The sequence below is a fragment of the Sceloporus undulatus genome, chromosome 5, assembly GCF_019175285.1.
Source record: "Sceloporus undulatus isolate JIND9_A2432 ecotype Alabama chromosome 5, SceUnd_v1.1, whole genome shotgun sequence".
NCBI lineage: Eukaryota > Metazoa > Chordata > Lepidosauria > Squamata > Phrynosomatidae > Sceloporus > Sceloporus undulatus.
In genome coordinates this window covers 108,127,110-108,145,389 of record NC_056526.1, presented here as the reverse complement: position 1 = coordinate 108,145,389, position 18,280 = coordinate 108,127,110, and the positions used below count along the sequence as shown (strand labels likewise).

The 18,280-nt window shown below is 38.6% G+C and overlaps 1 protein-coding gene across 1 annotated transcript in view; it reads left to right on the top strand.

The window, feature by feature from the left end:
- The window catches only part of SEMA3A (semaphorin 3A), a 228,779-nt gene that overhangs the window by 177,320 nt on the left and 33,179 nt on the right, over positions 1-18,280 (top strand). Inside the window, exons 8-12 of the mRNA XM_042469819.1 lie at positions 9,496-9,638; positions 10,613-10,727; positions 10,846-10,915; positions 11,837-11,981; positions 17,115-17,334. Of these exons, the coding sequence (XP_042325753.1) occupies positions 9,496-9,638; positions 10,613-10,727; positions 10,846-10,915; positions 11,837-11,981; positions 17,115-17,334 (693 nt within the window). The remainder of the gene's footprint in view (positions 1-9,495; positions 9,639-10,612; positions 10,728-10,845; positions 10,916-11,836; positions 11,982-17,114; positions 17,335-18,280) is intronic.

Here is an 18,280-nt window from a genome sequence, read left to right as displayed (position 1 = left end):
AAAATCTGAGATGCAGGTCATTCAACTACCACCTACTATTTCAGAAGGAACAATTCATACACCATGTAGTACAATATTGGGGGTATCACTTTGGGGGTATGCTGTTTAAATGATGCATATGTCCTAAAAGACCAGAAGTCATGCCAAAGCCATGCTCCAGTTCTAAGGACTGGAGGGCAGCTTTGGCACAGCTTCTGGTCTCTTAAGATGTGTGTGTCATTTAAACAACATATTCCCAAAGTGACCCAAAGCAGCTTTATTTTGGCTTGTCTGTACAGGCCCATAATTTCCACAAGATTCACATTTAATAAATTTGTTTTTGAGTCAAAATATTGACAGTGGGGATCCTTTCCGGACCCTCCCCCCACGTAAGGCTAATTCCGCTTATGCTGGAGCCCCATTTATTTGAATGGGGCTCGTGTGCGACAGCGCAGGAGTGCGGGGGCACCACGGGCATGCACCCCTTCATTTGAATGGGATGCGCCACCCCTTGCACCCAGTGCGCTCTCCGTGGCTTGAGCGTGTACTCTCAAGTCCGCGTAAAGCATGCCCACGCATTATGCGGGCACACTGTATTATGAGTCTCCTGATGGTAAAAAACAAGCCTATACCTGTATTTTTGGTATTTGTGAAAATACTGTTCAAAGCCATTTTGTGAGATAGAATTTTCAGTGAATTTGTAGTTAGGAGCATTATGTGTATAATCCTGTGGTTTCTTGGTGGGATAGCTTTGCTCTTTCTTTCTTTCTTTCTTTCTTTCTTTCTTTCTTTTTTCCATTTTGCAGACAGCCACAATTGCTTCAGATGAAGATCAGTAAGGAAGACAGTGGAGTCTTAAACTTCTCCTACCTCTCTGGGAAATTCTACCACATTAAAACCAGTTTTTAGTGGTGATTTACAGCAGAAGAGCAACCCAAAGAGAAAGAATTAAAAAAATACCTCTTGCCTTTCACCAGTTTTTCATTGGACCCAGCAAGCCATAGTATTTTGAATATCAGGGGTCAGTCTGGGCACTTAGTCTGCTACCACACTGCAGAAATAAAGCATTACTTTAACTTCCATGGTCAGTGCTATGGAATTCTGGGATTTGGAGTTTGGTTGGTCACCCGAGCTCTATGATAGAGTAGGCTAAATAGCTCATTGAATGACAAATAAGTCCATAGCATTGAGTAATGGAAGTTAAGAGGGTGTCAAACGGTTATTTCTGCAGTGTGGATACACCCTTAGTAACATCAGCAGCGTCCTTTTGATGTAGCTTTGGCTGCAATTACATAGATATAGGAAGCTGGCTTATATCAGGCAAAGCCATTTGTGCCTCATAGCCAGCATTCAGACTCTTGAGTTGTAGTGCTTTTCCAGTCCCACCATCCCAGAAATAGCCAGGGTCTAAAGTTGAGGCCTTCTTATTTTAAAAACTATGCTCTCCCACAGTGATCTCTGTAGCAATATTACTCTATAAACACTATCATTTTAAATAGGTTGGACAAGTGAAATTTTTCCATACAGATTCCATGCAGGAAACAAGGCATCCAGGGACCAGAAAAAGATGAAAGCAGGATTGAGTTTATAGGCTACATAGAAGGAAATAATAAAATGCTTTAAAGATTACTGTAAAAAAAGAAGATTTGACAACAGACGGATAAGGTGTCCTGCAAGGCAGGGAAATAAAATATATTAGAGAGAGTTTAATAAATTAAAATGAAATCTACAGATACAGGGATGGAGGGCAGTAGAAAGCACCACCTGACATTAACATAATGGGCTGAAAATTGCTGAAATTTAAGCGTGTGCATTATCCATTAGAGCCCAGCAAGTTAACCAACAATAGTGCTGTCAGAATTATGTACATGATGATTTATTTCCTTGCTTGCACAGCTTGTCTTTATTTTGTTAAAAAATGTATTTTCAATTACTTCAACAGCAAGATAGATGAGGTGGAAGGATACAATGTGACTACCAATCTTGAAGAATATTTTCATTTATTTATTTCATTTATAATCTAGCCCCTTATCTATATTCCGCACACAGCTACTTTTTCAATTCTTTGCAACAAAGAATTGCAAGGCACAGCAGAGGTTTTCATCAGAAGTCCTCAACGTTTTCTGGCATTTCACTGCAACCTGTAATATGGGGCTTAGTTTTATTATTATTATTTTATTTAACCAAAATGCCATCTTTTTCCTCCTCTGTTGCTATCTTTCTCCTACACTCTCTAGTCATCCAACTTCCCTTTCCATTTTTGAAATTCAAAAATCAGAATAGCATATCGGACTATCTGGTATGAGAAAAGTATATCCTTGCTTGTATTCACATATTTCTGATTTCTAGTCTCACAATGTTAGCCATTTTCCTGCCATCTATGGCATTACTTGTTAGTTGCACAGCATCTTGAGATCAAGACAATGAATACATGTTAGCACATATTGAAAAGCTGAGGGCTGGGAGTTGATAAAAAGTTTCCGGTTTTAGGAATAATACTTTCCCATGACTGCTCAAAGGTAAGCCCTTTGAAGGGATATGAAATAGTCCCATATTTTCTCACACATGATACCTCAAGACACTCCACCAAGAAAATGGGTTAACTTCTATAAATTATTTCATACCTTGTTTTTGCATAAAATTGTGTTTTCATGCAGAAAAGTGCTAACAAAATCTTCACCATATATATATAATTAGGGGTGAAAACTCACAAAATAGAAGCAGAAATTCTAATAATCTCATCCAGTTGGGAGAAAGGTGTTTTTGAGTTGTGTTTGGGTTGTTCATTCTTTCTTGTGTGTGACAATGTAATAATGGAAGATTATGTTCCTAGTCACACTGTATTCAATGGGTCTTATGGCTTGGTGTATGTGCATAGCTTAGAATGTGCACTTCCCCTTGATAAATATTTATTTTAATTCCTGCATGCTTAAATTTCAAACCGGTTGAAATACATTCTCTCTGTTTAAGCTTTCTAATGTTTCATTTAGAAATACACAAGTGCTCTCCTCCAACTAACCAAGTACTGTATTCCCTTTCACGGACACCACCTTAATAAAAACAAGGTTATGTTGACACGCAGAATCACTGCATTTCAGGAGTCATAGCAATTCATATTAGAGCTGAATTTCATAGCAAGCATTTGTGCAAATGCTTGACAGTCTTCAGTGAACTGGAGTTGACCCTTAAAATACAAAGGAAGAAGAGCTCTCAAACACTGACAGCAAGATGGAGACTGTGATCAAACAAGTTTATTCCATTTCTTTTTCTTTTCCCTCTGACTCCAACTATTTTTGTCCTTTTCCCTAATTTGCAATTTAAACCAAAAACAACAACAATATCACATCAGTGCTAAGCCCATAAATAAGATGCTGTAAACTAAAATACTAGGGTTTATTGTTCACATTTTCTGTTGCAAAATTAAATTCACAATTACACATTCTAAGCACATGAATACCAAACAGGCCTGTCATAATTGATGTGATAACACTGAATACCAAAAGAGGTAATGAAGAATATTTTTTTGTCTTCTGTTCTGCCAACTGTTGTTTCTATGCATTGATGATTTTCGTGTTATTTCATTAACATGACAGGTTAGTGTAAAAAAAAAAATCCCAACTATGATCATCCAGCCAGTGCTTATTTCAAACTTTAGTGTAGCACAGATTTAATTTTCCTTTAATAGATTTTGTGTCAAGTTTGTCTCCCCGAGCTGTGAAAGTTAATTATAAGATGCACAAAAATATATTCAATGTGACCCTAGATTTGTAACTGTCTCTAAGTCTAGAAAGATGAAACTAGGCAATGTTTAAAATACAACTATAAAGTAATATTGAAGAAAACTAGAACATAAAACAATTAATTGCAAGTAAATGAATTGGGATGTGTTGAGGCAATTGTTGCATGCTTGAGAGCACATGAAAATCCTAGGTGAGTTAACATATAGAATCGTAGAATCGTAGAATCATAAAGTTGGAAGAGACCACAAGGGCCATCCAGTCCAACCCTTTGCCATACAGGAAATCACAATCAAAGCATACCCGGCAGATGGCCATCTCATATCATATTGAAGTATGAAGTCTAGGAAAGCTTTGGGATATTCAAGTTTGCTTTGGCATTGGTTTGCATCATGAGGAAATCTTTGGCAGTACGGTCACTCTTACCAGCAGTAGTATGAGGTATGGCATTTCTGAACAGTTGCATCCCCTTTAGAGGTCTTCTGCTTATTCCTAAAGCCTCCTGATCCTACTGACATTTCTTATTGCTTGTTCTCTTCCTTCAAGCAAGCAAGCAACTATCCCTACAATGAGAAGGAACACCAGTGTGTGTGTGTGTGTGTGTGTGTGTGTGTGTGTGTGTGTGTGTGTGTTGTCCTTTCCTCTGGGCAATAATCTGTTTGAGCCTGGATGGTAAGTACCTACTCGATGGTCAAGAAGGTATGAATATTCAAGGTGTGGGCTCCAGCAAGGGAATCTCGCTGAGGAAATCTGGATCTCAGAATTCATCTCTTTCAAGTATAGACATGCGTTATTTTATTATCTCATCACCAAAAAATATTATTGGAGTTACCACTAAATGATAATGGAAGTTCTGTTTGCAGTGATCACCTGTGCTAGCCAATTCATACATGCAAGGCAATCATCATAATCAAGCAATGAAATAATGTATGTGACCTGCTCCTAAGGATCTTTTTCTTTAAAGTTAGGCATGTAAATGCAGATTAATGTGTTTTTTAAAAAAATATATGTTATCTCATCTAAACTTGGTTATAAGAGATAATTGCCTCCTCGAGATTAAAGAAGCTAGGCAGCTGATAGGGACTGTTTTGTGAGAAACCTAATTTACTTGGAGAATTACAGTATAATTTCACTGAATTTCTGTGTTCATTTTTTCTTCATCATATAATTAGTCATTAACGGAGAATCAAAACTATTGTTGTTTCCTTAAGAACAAAGGCCTTGGGAACTGATAATTATACCACAGCTCAACAGTTTTTCTTTCTTCTTTCTTAACAGGCTTTGTGAATATAAAGCATCTGACAATTTTCCAAACCCGCCCCCCCAAAAAAAGGGGGGAAATCCCCCATAAGAAGGATAGAGCAAGTGGGAAGCTTACTTTAGGGGCCAGTATGAAAAACACAGACTCTCCCTTTCACATTATCTTAGCATGTAATGAGAGCTCACCTACTAAAATGGACATTAGTTATTTGGTGATATGAAAGCCCTGTTTAAATATTTGAAGGGATGTCATATTGAGGAGGGAGCAAGCTTGTTTTCTCCTGCTCCAAAGACTAGGATCCAGAACAATGGATGCAAGCTACAGCAAAAGAGATTCCAGCTCAACATTAGGAGGAACTTCCTGACAGTAAGGGCTGTTCGACAGTGGAACACTCTTCATTGGGGTGTAGTGGAGTCTCCTGCTTTGGAGGTCTTTAAACAGAGGCTGGATGGCCATCTGTCAGGGATGCTTTGATTAAGAGTTCCTGCATGGCAGGAGGTTGGACTGGATTGTCTCTTCCAACTCTACAATTCTATGATTCTATTTATCCCCATAGCCTACACTTGAGCAGTGTCAGAAAGGAATGTTTGAACAAAAAGGCAGGTATCTCCAACAATCTATTTTCTATCAGTCACATTGTCCCTCTGTCACAATTTTTCTAATCTAATTTATCAAGATTAATGTTCCCATTGATAATAGAAACATAATGTGGTATTTACTGGGTGGAATCCAGTAAAGTCCTTAACCTGAAGGAATTGCTTATGTCAAATAAATGGGGAAGTCAACCTCCTGTGTAGCCTCAGAATTTGATATGGAGGATTAGGGAATGCCCTGGAGCTGTTTTGATGGGTCACGGGGGCTGTAAGATGCAAGAATAAGCAGAGAAAGTGGATTTCCTCTTGCCTGGCATGCATTCCTCCCAATGTGCTCAGCAATAGAGAAAGGACATGATCCAAATTAGCAGCAGCTTCAACTTCTAATATAAGAACAGAAAAGCAACATCGCCATAGTGGATTCATAGTATGTCTTCTGGGATGGGCTGGGGGAATAATGTTACCAGAAGATATTTGAGTTCCATACATTTTAGAATTCAAAGGTATAACTATGTTAGTCTGCAAAATCAGTATGCAAAAGGAATCTTGTAGCACTTATGTGAGTTTCAAAAGTGCTACAAGATCTCTTTGCATACAGTAAATTTTAGAGTTTAAATTAAGTTGCATTTTTTTAATCCTTTGGGATAGAAGGCTGTGGCAAGGTTAAGAAGTGATAAGATAGCCTTGTTTAAATATTTCAAGGGGTGTCATATTGTTTTCTGTTGCTCCAGAAAATAGGACCCAGAGCAATGGATTCAAACGATAGGAAAAGCAATTCCAGCTCAACATTACGAGGAACTTACTGACAATAAGAGCTCTTCAACAGTGGAATACACTCCCTTTGGAGGTTTTTAAGCAAAGGCTGGATGGTTATCTGTCCAGGTGGTTTTGATGATGTATTCCTGCATGGCAGTGGTTTGGCTCTATGATTCTGTGATTCTGTGAATTCAGTCGTTTGGAAAACTCTGCCAAGATACGTCCTGTCAGTACATTAAAATTAACAGAGTTAATATAATATGCTAATTGCAAAATCAGCTTTGGTAAATGTATTCTGTAAATTAATTTAGCTTAAAATGACTTAGAAGCATAGTGTCTAGATTGAGGGATACATCCTGTGAGACCATATAGGGAATGATCCTGACTTCCCTTTGTGTGGTACAGTTGGAATGTCTAGAACACTCATATTATTTGAGGACTAAGATCTTTCTCTTGATCCCACCACCATCTCAGGCTCACTTGTTGAGGACACAAGAGAGAGCCTTCTCAATGGCTGCTCCCGTCTTCTAGAGCTTCCTTCCCTGTTCAGCTTTTGCCAGCAAGCTAAGAAATTTTGATTTAAGCAGGCATTTGATCATGCCAAGGTGACTTTGAGGGTGTTTTGATTGTGCCTTTTAGCTTTTGTATATTTTATGTGGTTTTATACTTGGTTTCTTTTCTTTCTTTCTTTCTTTCTTTCTTTCTTTCTTTCTTTGGATGATTTTAACTATTTTGAATTTTATTTTAATGTTTGTAAAAACAAATTCCCTCTGTGAGCCACCTTGGGTCCCTTCTGGGATAAAGGCAGCCTACAAATGAAATTAATACATAAATAAGTATCTTGATAACTAACAGTGTATGTCTGTCATCTACTATACATAACACAAATAAGACTTATCTGTAGGCAATGTAAGGCGGGGTACAGACCGCCCATAAAGGGCGGTCTGCCCACGCCTTGTTATGCTGCAAGAGGAAGCTGCAGTGGACAAACCACGCAGCTTCCTTACACCACAAAAAGAACCCGCAAAAAGTGGGTTCTTATTGCAGTGCCATTGTGATGCCACAGTGCACCAATGGTGCACTCGTGATGTCACAATAGCGTCGTGATGTGTGGATGCTAAGCGTTCACTGCATCAAAATGGTGGTGCCCATTTGTACAGGGTGCCATCATTTTGACGCCCTCGTCACATGCGAGGGGCAAAGGGTGTCTGGAATTGCCGCCCCTCGCACATGATGACAGCGTCCCATTGCACTCTTCTGTATAGCACCTCTGTTTATTATATTGTTACCCCTTTTGCTGTTCAGTCAGTGTAAATGAAATTTTTTTAAAGTATAGCATGTTAGAGTAAGTTTTTATTTAACAAACAAAATCCAAGTATGAACTTGTTAGAAATGCTGATGCAAGGAAAAATGTTGCTATTAAAAAAACAATAAATTTTAGAGCCAGCTCCATCAAGGTATGCCTTTCATTTTCAAGATGTTTTAATTTCAGTCCAAAGTTGAAAATACCAAAGAATGGTTAATAGAAGAGGGCACTCAAAATAAGAAACTTTGCATAAAGTACTGATTGAGTTATGACAAATATTTCTTCTGGTAAAAGAACTGAGAAAATATACATTGTGTGTTAAAAAAAAACCCTTTCTCTTCCTATAATTTTTGTAAACCAAATTCTATTTTTAGAATTGGCATGGAGATCTGAGGCATGATTAATGTTGACAATGTTTACCACTGGGGCTTTATCCCTCTTTGATCATGATTAATCATGTTTTAGTCATTCTTCTTTTCTTTCCTTTTTATAGTTTGTTATTTTTTACACAGTTCAACACAGTTTATTCAGGAGTTTGGAAGGGAAGAGCTTTGTCAACTTCTAGTATTTTTTTTAAAAATTAGAATGTGTACACAATACTTGATGGACTGCCACATGGGGAGATGTGTAATGTGCCAAGGCATATTGTTGTGGATTGATGTAGTATTTAAAAGCCAAAGTGGGATCTTTATTCACATTAAAACCACCTTTTCAACTTGTGTTACACATGTATATAACAGCATCTAGAACTCCAGATTAGCAAACATGGAAGAAAACCACACCAGATAAAGTGTAATGGAGAGAGAAAAGTCTGATTTCTTCTGTAGTCTGCACAGAGAACTGAAGTACTGTCTTAAGACAGAGTAAGGGAGGGAGCACCAGAACAAAATCTAGGATATCATCATAAGGGCAGACTATATTCTTTGGATACCTTCAATACTTCCATGATGACTAAAACAGTTAAGTCCATAAACTGGTGTCATAGGCCTGATCCTCTGAATTTAGTTCAATGACTTTTAGTAATGACTATCAGTTCACTGTTTCAATGGTAAGAGATAGGGGACTTAATGTATTTTGCAGTGACATCAGTAGGATAGTGAATCTTCTTTGGGTGTTAATCAGAACTTTAAAGGAGCTTTTATAAGTTTGAACCTTTTTTGTGTATAGGTTTCAGCATGTTGGGTGAGGCTAAAAGCTGGGCTGATGCTGATATTTTGTGCAGGTTCACAATCATCTGTCTTTTTAAATTCTTGTATTTACCCAAAATGAATTTGCTCAGATTCATTTCTAATGATATGCCAGTAAGTTAAAGTGGAAAAATCAACCCAGTATTCATGCACATTGTGATAATTATTATTACCATACATTTTTGTTACACTTTAACAGACTTAGTTGAATGGTATTCCGAAGGAGAGTGCCAGGACAAAAGCAGTGTGGAATGAATTGTCAAGACTAAGCAGTCAACACAAGCTTTAAAAATAAAAATAAATAGGAAAGGAGATTTTACACACACCTAGTACAATCCCCACCCCCACCCTCAGAGCTTCCTATGATACATTGAATAAACTGATTTCTTTGTTTGTATCTACTGTGTGTCCAGATTGTTTTGTTATATCTGAAAACAATTCTATGTTATAGGCTGCTTGCTTTCCGCATGGAAGTCAACAGGGAATATCTGGTGAACTACAGTGTGTGTGAACTACAGTTCATCTGATGAAACCAAGAAAGCCCCAGACCTTTGAAGCAAGATCCTTAACACTAATGACCTAAAACTTCTTTATAGACTCTTTATTGGTATTCTGTTATTTCACTTCATTTATTATAATCCAGGCAGCATTGCTATAATGCACATTTTCTTTTCAGATCCTAGGTTTATTAGTGCCCATTTGATCCCAGAAAGTGACAACCCAGAAGATGACAAGGTGTATTTTTTCTTCCGTGAAAATGCAATTGATGGGGAGCATTCTGGAAAAGCCACACATGCCAGAATTGGACAGATTTGCAAGGTAAAATTGTGACTAAATCATGTGAAAATTGACCTCATTGTCCTATACTTTTAAAGGACACTTTGCTTAGGCCTTGTCTGCACAGACCAACAGGCCTGTTCTTTCCACATGCTGTTTAGATGACACCCAGACCAACTCTTGGTTCTGGACAATGTGACTGGACAGAACCAGAACCAGAGGAAAACACATTTAATGTAGTTTAAAAGAAATTACTTGAGAAGATCCAGAGCTCTTCATTCCTGAACTACAGTGGCTGTTGTAGAAGCATCTTGCTGGGCCACCTGGCAGGTCACTCATTCTGAGGTTAGGGCGAGGTGTTCAACACTGGCTCATTGCTGGGTGCCTCATTCTGACCTCTCAGAAACTAGAAATTCACAGCAGCAGCAGATCGACTCAGCGGCCCAATGTAGACAGCCATTATGGCACAGGAATGGAGGATCAGGTAATGGAGAAGGGGCAGCTGTGGTGCCAAGATACTGTGAGCTGTCTCTGGAGCATTCTGGCTAGTGCAGACAAGGCCTTATTTTATTTAGAACATAATTTGGAGTGAAAGGCTTATATTCAATGATAGCATTTGTTGGTCGAAATATCTGTGAATATTTTAGACTTTGGTAATTTTCCTTATTGACTGGTGCTTCTCTGACTGCCACAAAAGGCAAACAACATTTTTTTAAAAAAAAGTTAAATCTATATGCCTTAATCCATGTGTATCAAGGAATAACTGCAAATGCAGCAAAAATTATGCCAAGTAAGAATATTTAAGTATCTGTCCAAGATACTTTGATAAACTGTCAGCTTTTATATCTAGTTCTGGAAGTCTATACTCCAACAAGAAGTCATAAAATGATTGAAACACTATTGTACCCAGATTTACTTCTTCCAAGGATTCCTCATCTCATAGCCAAGAATGAGCTGTTTCATGCTTAAAATCAGGTATTATTTTAATGTGATTAGATGAACTATTCCTTTTCTAGAATGACTTTGGTGGCCACAGAAGCCTTGTCAACAAATGGACCACATTCCTCAAAGCACGCCTGATGTGCTCTGTGCCAGGGGCCAATGGCATTGATACGCACTTTGATGAACTCCGTAAGTAGTCAAATCTTTTGTGAATGCAAAGTCACACTCTAGCCAGCTACTGATTCATTCTAATATGTCTAAGTTGCTTTTTTATCCTTGTCCCTTTCTTATTTTTCTTTTTTGACAGAGGATGTGTTTCTAATGAACTCAAAAGACCCTAAAAATCCAATAATCTATGGCGTGTTTACAACTTCCAGGTACAGAACATATCATTTTACTTATATGGAAGCTTATGCAGGCTGGTTGTTTTAAAATGATTTCTTTGTTTCCATGGCCATTTAAGAAGGAAGGTATTTTCTTAACCTTTGAACTGCTAGCATCCAGTGCATGTAAAAGGTTAATGAATGGGAGTCTTCTTATAAGCAAGACATCTTATAAGCAAGCCAGTGGCCACACAGTGTGAAAGAACATATTTTTCCCCCTGGGTTAGCCCTATTTTTAGCATTGGCCATATTGTATCATCTCAAATGTAAAATGTTTGCTTTCATTAGCAAGTAAAGGTTTGCTTGGGATCTTGTGAGAGAATTTTTAAATGAGGATTTAGGTGAGTCCCAGCCCTTTCAGAAGTCCATTTCTTGTGCGATTTGTAAATGCCAAGAGGCTGAGCCACATGTGAAGAAATCCTGGAGTGATGGGAAAGCAAGCACATAGGCAGCTCCACTAGCTGAATTGAAAGTGCATCTTAGCCATATGATTGGAGACCTAAAGAGCTTATGAATTGCAGGTCAGCAAAGCAATAAATCTACTGGAAGTTTCAATTCAAAGGTTAAACCAGCTATCCAAGTTGTCAAACCTTTCCCCCCAAATAGATGCAATACCATGAATAGCTCCTTTAAATTCCAAACTAAAATCCAGAGTGAATTCAAGAGTAACATTGGAAAAGATAATCCAAAATCACTGGAAGTGGAGGGAAAGGGAAACTGAACCCATAACACACTGTCTACATGAAATATTTGAATTATACCATATTTGTAAAGCTTTGAATTGTATCAAGTTTACCTTTTTTGTTTTGTTTTGTTTCCTGAAAGCACATCTGAACATTGCTATTTCTGGCTATTTCTGAAACTATCCACCTTTTAAGCACCTCTTTTTGAATTATCTGCTTTTTCCAACATTAGCAATATCTTCAAAGGATCAGCTGTCTGTATGTACAGCATGACTGATGTGAGACGGGTGTTCCTGGGTCCATACGCCCATAGAGATGGTCCCAACTATCAGTGGGTTCCTTTCCAAGGAAGAGTACCATACCCACGGCCAGGAACTGTAAGTGCACTCATTGAATGGTCAGATGAGAGGGGGATATTTATTCCTGATATACTGCTGTTGTAGTTTTAGGCATCACTCTCAAAATGACACTCAATGTGGGGGAGGGGGATACAGTGATTTCAGCAGACCAAAGTTAGAGATTAAGTTAATGCTTGGCCTCTACTTGTTAAAACCACAATTCAAATGATTTCCTCTATCACAATCTCATATGTCACAGAGCTCTCATGCCATAACAAATTACAAATAATAATAATAATTTGCAGATTGAGGCAGGAATACAACAATAGAACACCATTACAAGATAAAAAACTACAATTTCATATAAATTACACTCAGTAAAACAGTGAAACTGCTATCAATACAATACATAGACTAATTTATCATTTAAAATACATATCTTTACAAACAGAGGTGGGGTATTTCTAACTCTCTTATAGCAGATTGGGTGGACAGGCCTGCCAGAAGAGATCCATCTTAAAGGCAGCTAAGATGGTAATGAGGCAGATCTCCTCTGGCAAGCCATTCCATAATTTAGGAGCTACAGCAGTAAATGCCCTGTGGGAAGTTGTTGTTAACCTGGTGTTTACATACTCTAATAAGTTCTTCCCAGTTGTTCTGAGAGTGTGGGGTGGATCCACTAAGAATTCTCCTCCCTGAACTGTGAATCATATGGTTCTCAGGATTCCATAGGAATCTCAGGATTCCATAGGAGGGAGCAATGAGAGTTAAAGTGGTATCAAACTGCATTAATTCTGCAATGTGTCAGCAGCCTATGGCTCCATATCTTCTATTTCTTTCTAGGCTTTCAGCACATGATGTGATTCAATATGTAGCGCAAGATTCCTCCAATAAACAACCCATGTGTACTTTCCGTACATCCATTTTTTTTCTTTGAAAGATTGAAGGAAATCCAAGTGATCTCCAAGTCAAACTCAGATCAGGGCCACACTTATCCTTAGCTGCAACAACACTGCACTTTCAGGTGCTACTAGACCATGTACAAGTTTTGCAATTATTTTTTAAAGGATCCATTATAATGTGGAGAGAATGAAAAGCCTCACTGGTGTGGGTATATGAATCAGGGAGGCCTAGGTTCAGAGAAGGTAGGAGGTCTATGCCCTGGGGGCAGCACCTTGCAGAAGGAAGTATTAGGTGCCTCCTTGCACAAAGCTGGAAAATATGCAATGATTTGTGAACCAGAGGCTCTTTCACACTTATAATCATAGCACTATGATTCCACTTTAACTGCATCCTTTGTAACCTCGTGATTCGCAGTTCAGGTAGGAGAATTCTCAGTTAGAGAGCTCTAATGTCTCACCAAACTACAGGTTCCAGGACTCCAAAGCCATAGCATGTAACGTGGAATCATATTTTCTATTATTTTTAATTTTTAATTGTTTTTAATAAGTTGTACCTCATCTTGAATATAGTTGATGGTGGAGGATGGGAATATAATTAAATAACATTCATGAATTAATTAATAAATGAATCATAGTGTTATAATTGTATAGTGTGAAAATGATCCAGGAACTGCACAACTGTAGTACCACCATCAGCTCTTTCTAAGCTTTCCTGTTCCCAGCCATTGTTCCTGATGTATCAGAAGAAAAGGGGAACACATTATTGTATGAATATTGCAAGAAGATCCCATGAGTGCTCAGTGCTGAGCCCTAACATCATCACACTAGAATGGGCATCTCGTTGAAAGAAACACCATGCAGAAAATTAAACTTCATTGCATTATTTTCAACAGGATGTGCCTTTAGATAATCATCCAAGTAAAAAGAAGCAGCCCCCTAATTGCCTTCAATCCAGCCATGCACCCACCTCACCCTAAAAAGGGAAACAGGTTGAAGACAGTTTGCACCCTTTCACAAAGAGATGTAAAAATTATCACAAGAGGAACTCAGTTTGTGTGGGGAGGGGGAAGAGAAAGAATTAAAATGTTTGTGAAATATGCTTCTCATTTTTGACTCCTCGCTGATTGCAGAGCTTTTGGTAGGCTCTGCATTTTGCAGAAAGTGTAAGGAAACACTGATGTTCACATTACTGCTTCCATTTCAAACATGAAGAATGTAAACAAGAAATCAATATAGTGTATATAGGAAGGATCCTTTAAAATGATTTAGCACTTAGCTTTCCTTAGGGATCACCATGCACCATTGAACTAAGGAATTTGAGAGGAGGAAAGGCCCACAGAGCCCTTGGATAGCCTTGTGGTATGTTCATTCATTGTAAATTTGAGGTTTATGGATGGCTGCTTAGAAATGGTCAAGTCATTCCATTTAAAAAATGAAAAAGATTACACACACATTATTCACACATGTTTTTGTGTATGAATCCCCAGCTGCATTAACAATACTTAGCACTCCTAAATTACTTTTCTTGTTCAAAGCATTTCACATGTATTATCTGATTAATCATTATCTAATTAATGCACGTAATCAGGATTGTGCTCCATCTGGAAAATTAGGAACTAGCTTGGGAATGTGAATTCATTTAAACACAAAATTGCTACAGGGTACAAAAAGACTTTTAATAATTGTTGGTTGCATTGATTTGGCTAAAATCAATGTGGCACTGATTTGGAAAAAAAGAAAAGAAGAAGGGAAGCTCCCACTGTGTTTCTCATTTTTAATTATGTTTGGTCTGCAATTATCCCAGGTGTTCAAATTCACTAGTAAAAGAGAGTACTGAAATTGTGTTGCTAGGGAAAGCACACAATGAAATGATGAATGCTGTCAATTAAAACTAGACCACACAGACCTGTCTTACTGTTATGATGAACATTTTCCTATTCCTATGAAATATGCTGCAATTTTTTTAAGCAAAATCCTTGCTGTTGAATATTAACAAGGCAATAATCATGGTAATTTTTGTTTCCCCTATTGAACATTAGGATTATTGTTTGATTACATTTTGGCTTTCAAGTGGTAAATATTAATGAACAAGCTTTTGAGGACATTGTTGCACTTGAATGTTCTTAAAATAAAAGAAGTGAACATAAAATATAATGCTACTACAGTGGTCCCTCCGCATTCGTTGGGGTTAGATTCCATGAATATGGGGGGGGGGGAATCACAACTAAAAATACCACTATTCTTTTTAAATGAGAGAACACCTCTCTAGGAATCCTCAGGTCCTCTAGTGCAACTCAAGTGTCCAACATCCAATGGTCAACATCTGCCAAACCTTTGGGTCTATCGCACAGGCCCCTGGAACAGGCCTGTCACATTACAAAAAGGGGCATGATGGGAACGGAAGGCAGCATAGAATGCATCTTACCACACAGTGGAACGCTGCCGCCACTGCCAGAAGTTTCCATCATGTTCTGGATGCATCCTTGAGGGGGTGATTTTCAGGAATGCTTCTAAACCATTCCTGAAAATCGCCTCCTGGGGAACGCATCCAGAACGTGATGGGAACTTCCAGCCTCGGCATTTTGGCATTCCCCTGTGTGGTAAGATGCATTCTATGCTGCTTTCCATTCCCATCATGTCCCCTTTCGTAGCACAACAGGACCATTCCAGGGCCTGTACGATAAACTCTATTGATCATAGAATCATGGTGGAGAACCTCCAAATGCATAGAGAAGTGTTTTCTCTAGGAACTTCTAGATTCTCTGGCACAATTTTATGATCAACTTCTGGCAGACTTGTGCTGGAGGACATAGAGATTCCAGAACCAATACTGGTAAAAAAAATTTTTTTTAGTGTTCAAAGCACTTTGTATAAATTTAAGGAAGGGGCAAGAGAGCAGTTTGAATTAGGCAGGCCTGGTAAATTGTGTAATTCCATCATTTGTGTTTGAGGCCTGACATCTGGGGCTGCATCCACACTCCAGAAATAACAATACTTAGCACTCCTCACAAGAGTTTCCCAACTGCCACTACTAGTAGAAGACACCAGTAAGGGAGTGAACTCACATGGGCAGGCAAAGAGCAGGAGACAACATCACACAAAATGATCAGCAAGGTTGTGTGGTGATTTTTGAGGATCCCGAAAAGACATTTCATGCAATCCTCACCCCCGCTATGGTCCTAAAGGCTGCTGGTTTGCTTTGTCTTTCTTACACACCAATACTTTCACTGAAGGCCCCCCTCCACTGCCCCCTTTTCCCTCACTGCCCCCCTGGAACCATCCACTGCCCCAGAGAGGGAGTACTGCCCACTTTGGGAATCACTGCTCTAGGCAGCTAAATCAAATGGTTTGAGTATTCCAACTGAACACTTTGGGGGGAGACTGAAGATTTACAGAAGAACCCTCTACCAGCATAATTTATTTGGAAAGTTCAGTAATCCTTACAACAGCCCTTCAGCATCATCTAGTACCATCTACCATGTTTGTTACATTAACTGGGATTTGAAAAAGGGATGGATACTGTGCTGGGCTAGAAGGGGGCATGCAATTTTGCAGATCTCACACCTTAAGCAGCATTTTGTGAAACTGATATTTGCCAATTCCAGTAAGAACTGGACAAAGCTGCACTTCCTTGTTCCAATACAGAACTAAATTATTCAAGAGCTTTAGCGGGTTTTTTTTTAAAAAAAAAATATTGTGATACATTTCTTGACTTTAAAAAAATACCGTCAAATGTACTTGCAGAAAAAACATATTATTTTGAGAGAAATTGTTTTCAAGTGACACATTTAAATCTACATTGAAATTTAAATTGTACTTTAATGCAGAAATGGAACAAGGGTATCAGTGATGACTTGGAAAGTGTTAATTTCTCCTTTCATGGAGACACTGAATATATATCATAATATGGGTCCACAACTATCTTTAGGCCTTGCCCATGTGTGAATAATGCAGAAGAGGGAGGCTACAATGGGAATTTCAATGCTGTAATTTACTAAGTAGAGCAAGGGAACCCAATGGCTTGTGGGTCAGATGTACTTCCAATCTCTTTTTGTGATTCCCAGGTTATTTCAAAAGCACATTTCCAAAATTTAATGACAGGCCAGAGAAAACTCTTCAAAACAAGCAAAACATTCTTGCTTTAAAGGGTTTTGCAGTTTGCAACAAAAATTTGGCAATGGGGAATGTGACCCACAAGAGACCAAGAAACTGCAAAAATTGAACCCCTACTCTCTTGACAATGCTCTTTTTTTCCTTCTTCTCCCACCAGTGCCCAAGTAAAACATTTGGTGGCTTTGACTCAACCAAAGACCTTCCGGATGAAGTAATCACCTTTGCAAGAAGCCATCCTGCTATGTATAACCCTGTATACCCTATCAATAACCGTCCCATTATGGTCAAAACAGATTTGGATTATCAGTTCACACAAATTGTAGTTGATCGGGTGGATGCTGAGGACGGCCAGTATGATGTCATGTTCATTGGAACAGGTAAGGTTCCACTAACCTCTGCTGGATATAAAAAATGGAATTGATGGTCTAGAATGCATTCTATTCAGCATTTATTCTGTACAAAGACTTGGCAGATTGCTCTCTTCATAGGAATGGGAATCAGACTTTGTTTTCCAATAGTATTCACAAATACTTTCAAGCAAAGCTCAGCATTAGTCAGTACCTTATGCCTTGTCTTCAAGGCTTAAAAACCCAATTTTCCCCCTGTTCTGGTGCTATTCTGTTCAGACCATACGTAGCTCAACCCCCTGTTCTCACGCAAGATGACATCTGATGCATTCTGCACTACAACCAGGGCATAACAACCATAAAATGAACTTTTAAAACCTACCTCATACTCTGAATCCTCTTGAATGAGTCCTCCATTTCTGCACAGCAGTGGCTGGTGCCACAGCAGATCACTCACTCTGAGGTCAGAACAAGGTACCCAGCAATGGTCACCTCAGAAGTGAGTGACCCACAGTGGTGGCAAATGCACTGCTAGCTCAGTGAAAAGACTGCAGACAGCCAATCCAGGATAGAAACAAAGGGCTAGGTAATGGTGGAGGGCTAGGGCATCTCCAGGACAAGGATATTCCCAACTGCCTCCAGAGTATCCTGGTTTGTGTAGACAGGACCTTAGTTAACTGAAGTCATGATTGGAACATTGGAATTATTCCATGAACAGATTGAATTATCTTTCTTGCTGAGATGATTAACTTTTATCCACACTGTGTCACTTCAGATTGCAGGTTGCAACTCATATTTTGGATTCTGTCCCATCCACCAAACACAGAAAATTAGCATATTCTACAAAGGTTTGGATCAGAACCTTTATCCTTGATGTCTGTCCTACCATAGTGAGCAATCATCATGAATTTAAAAACTCAGATTTTTAATATCTACAATAAACATTGTGAGGGCAATTATATGCTTGTTTACTTAG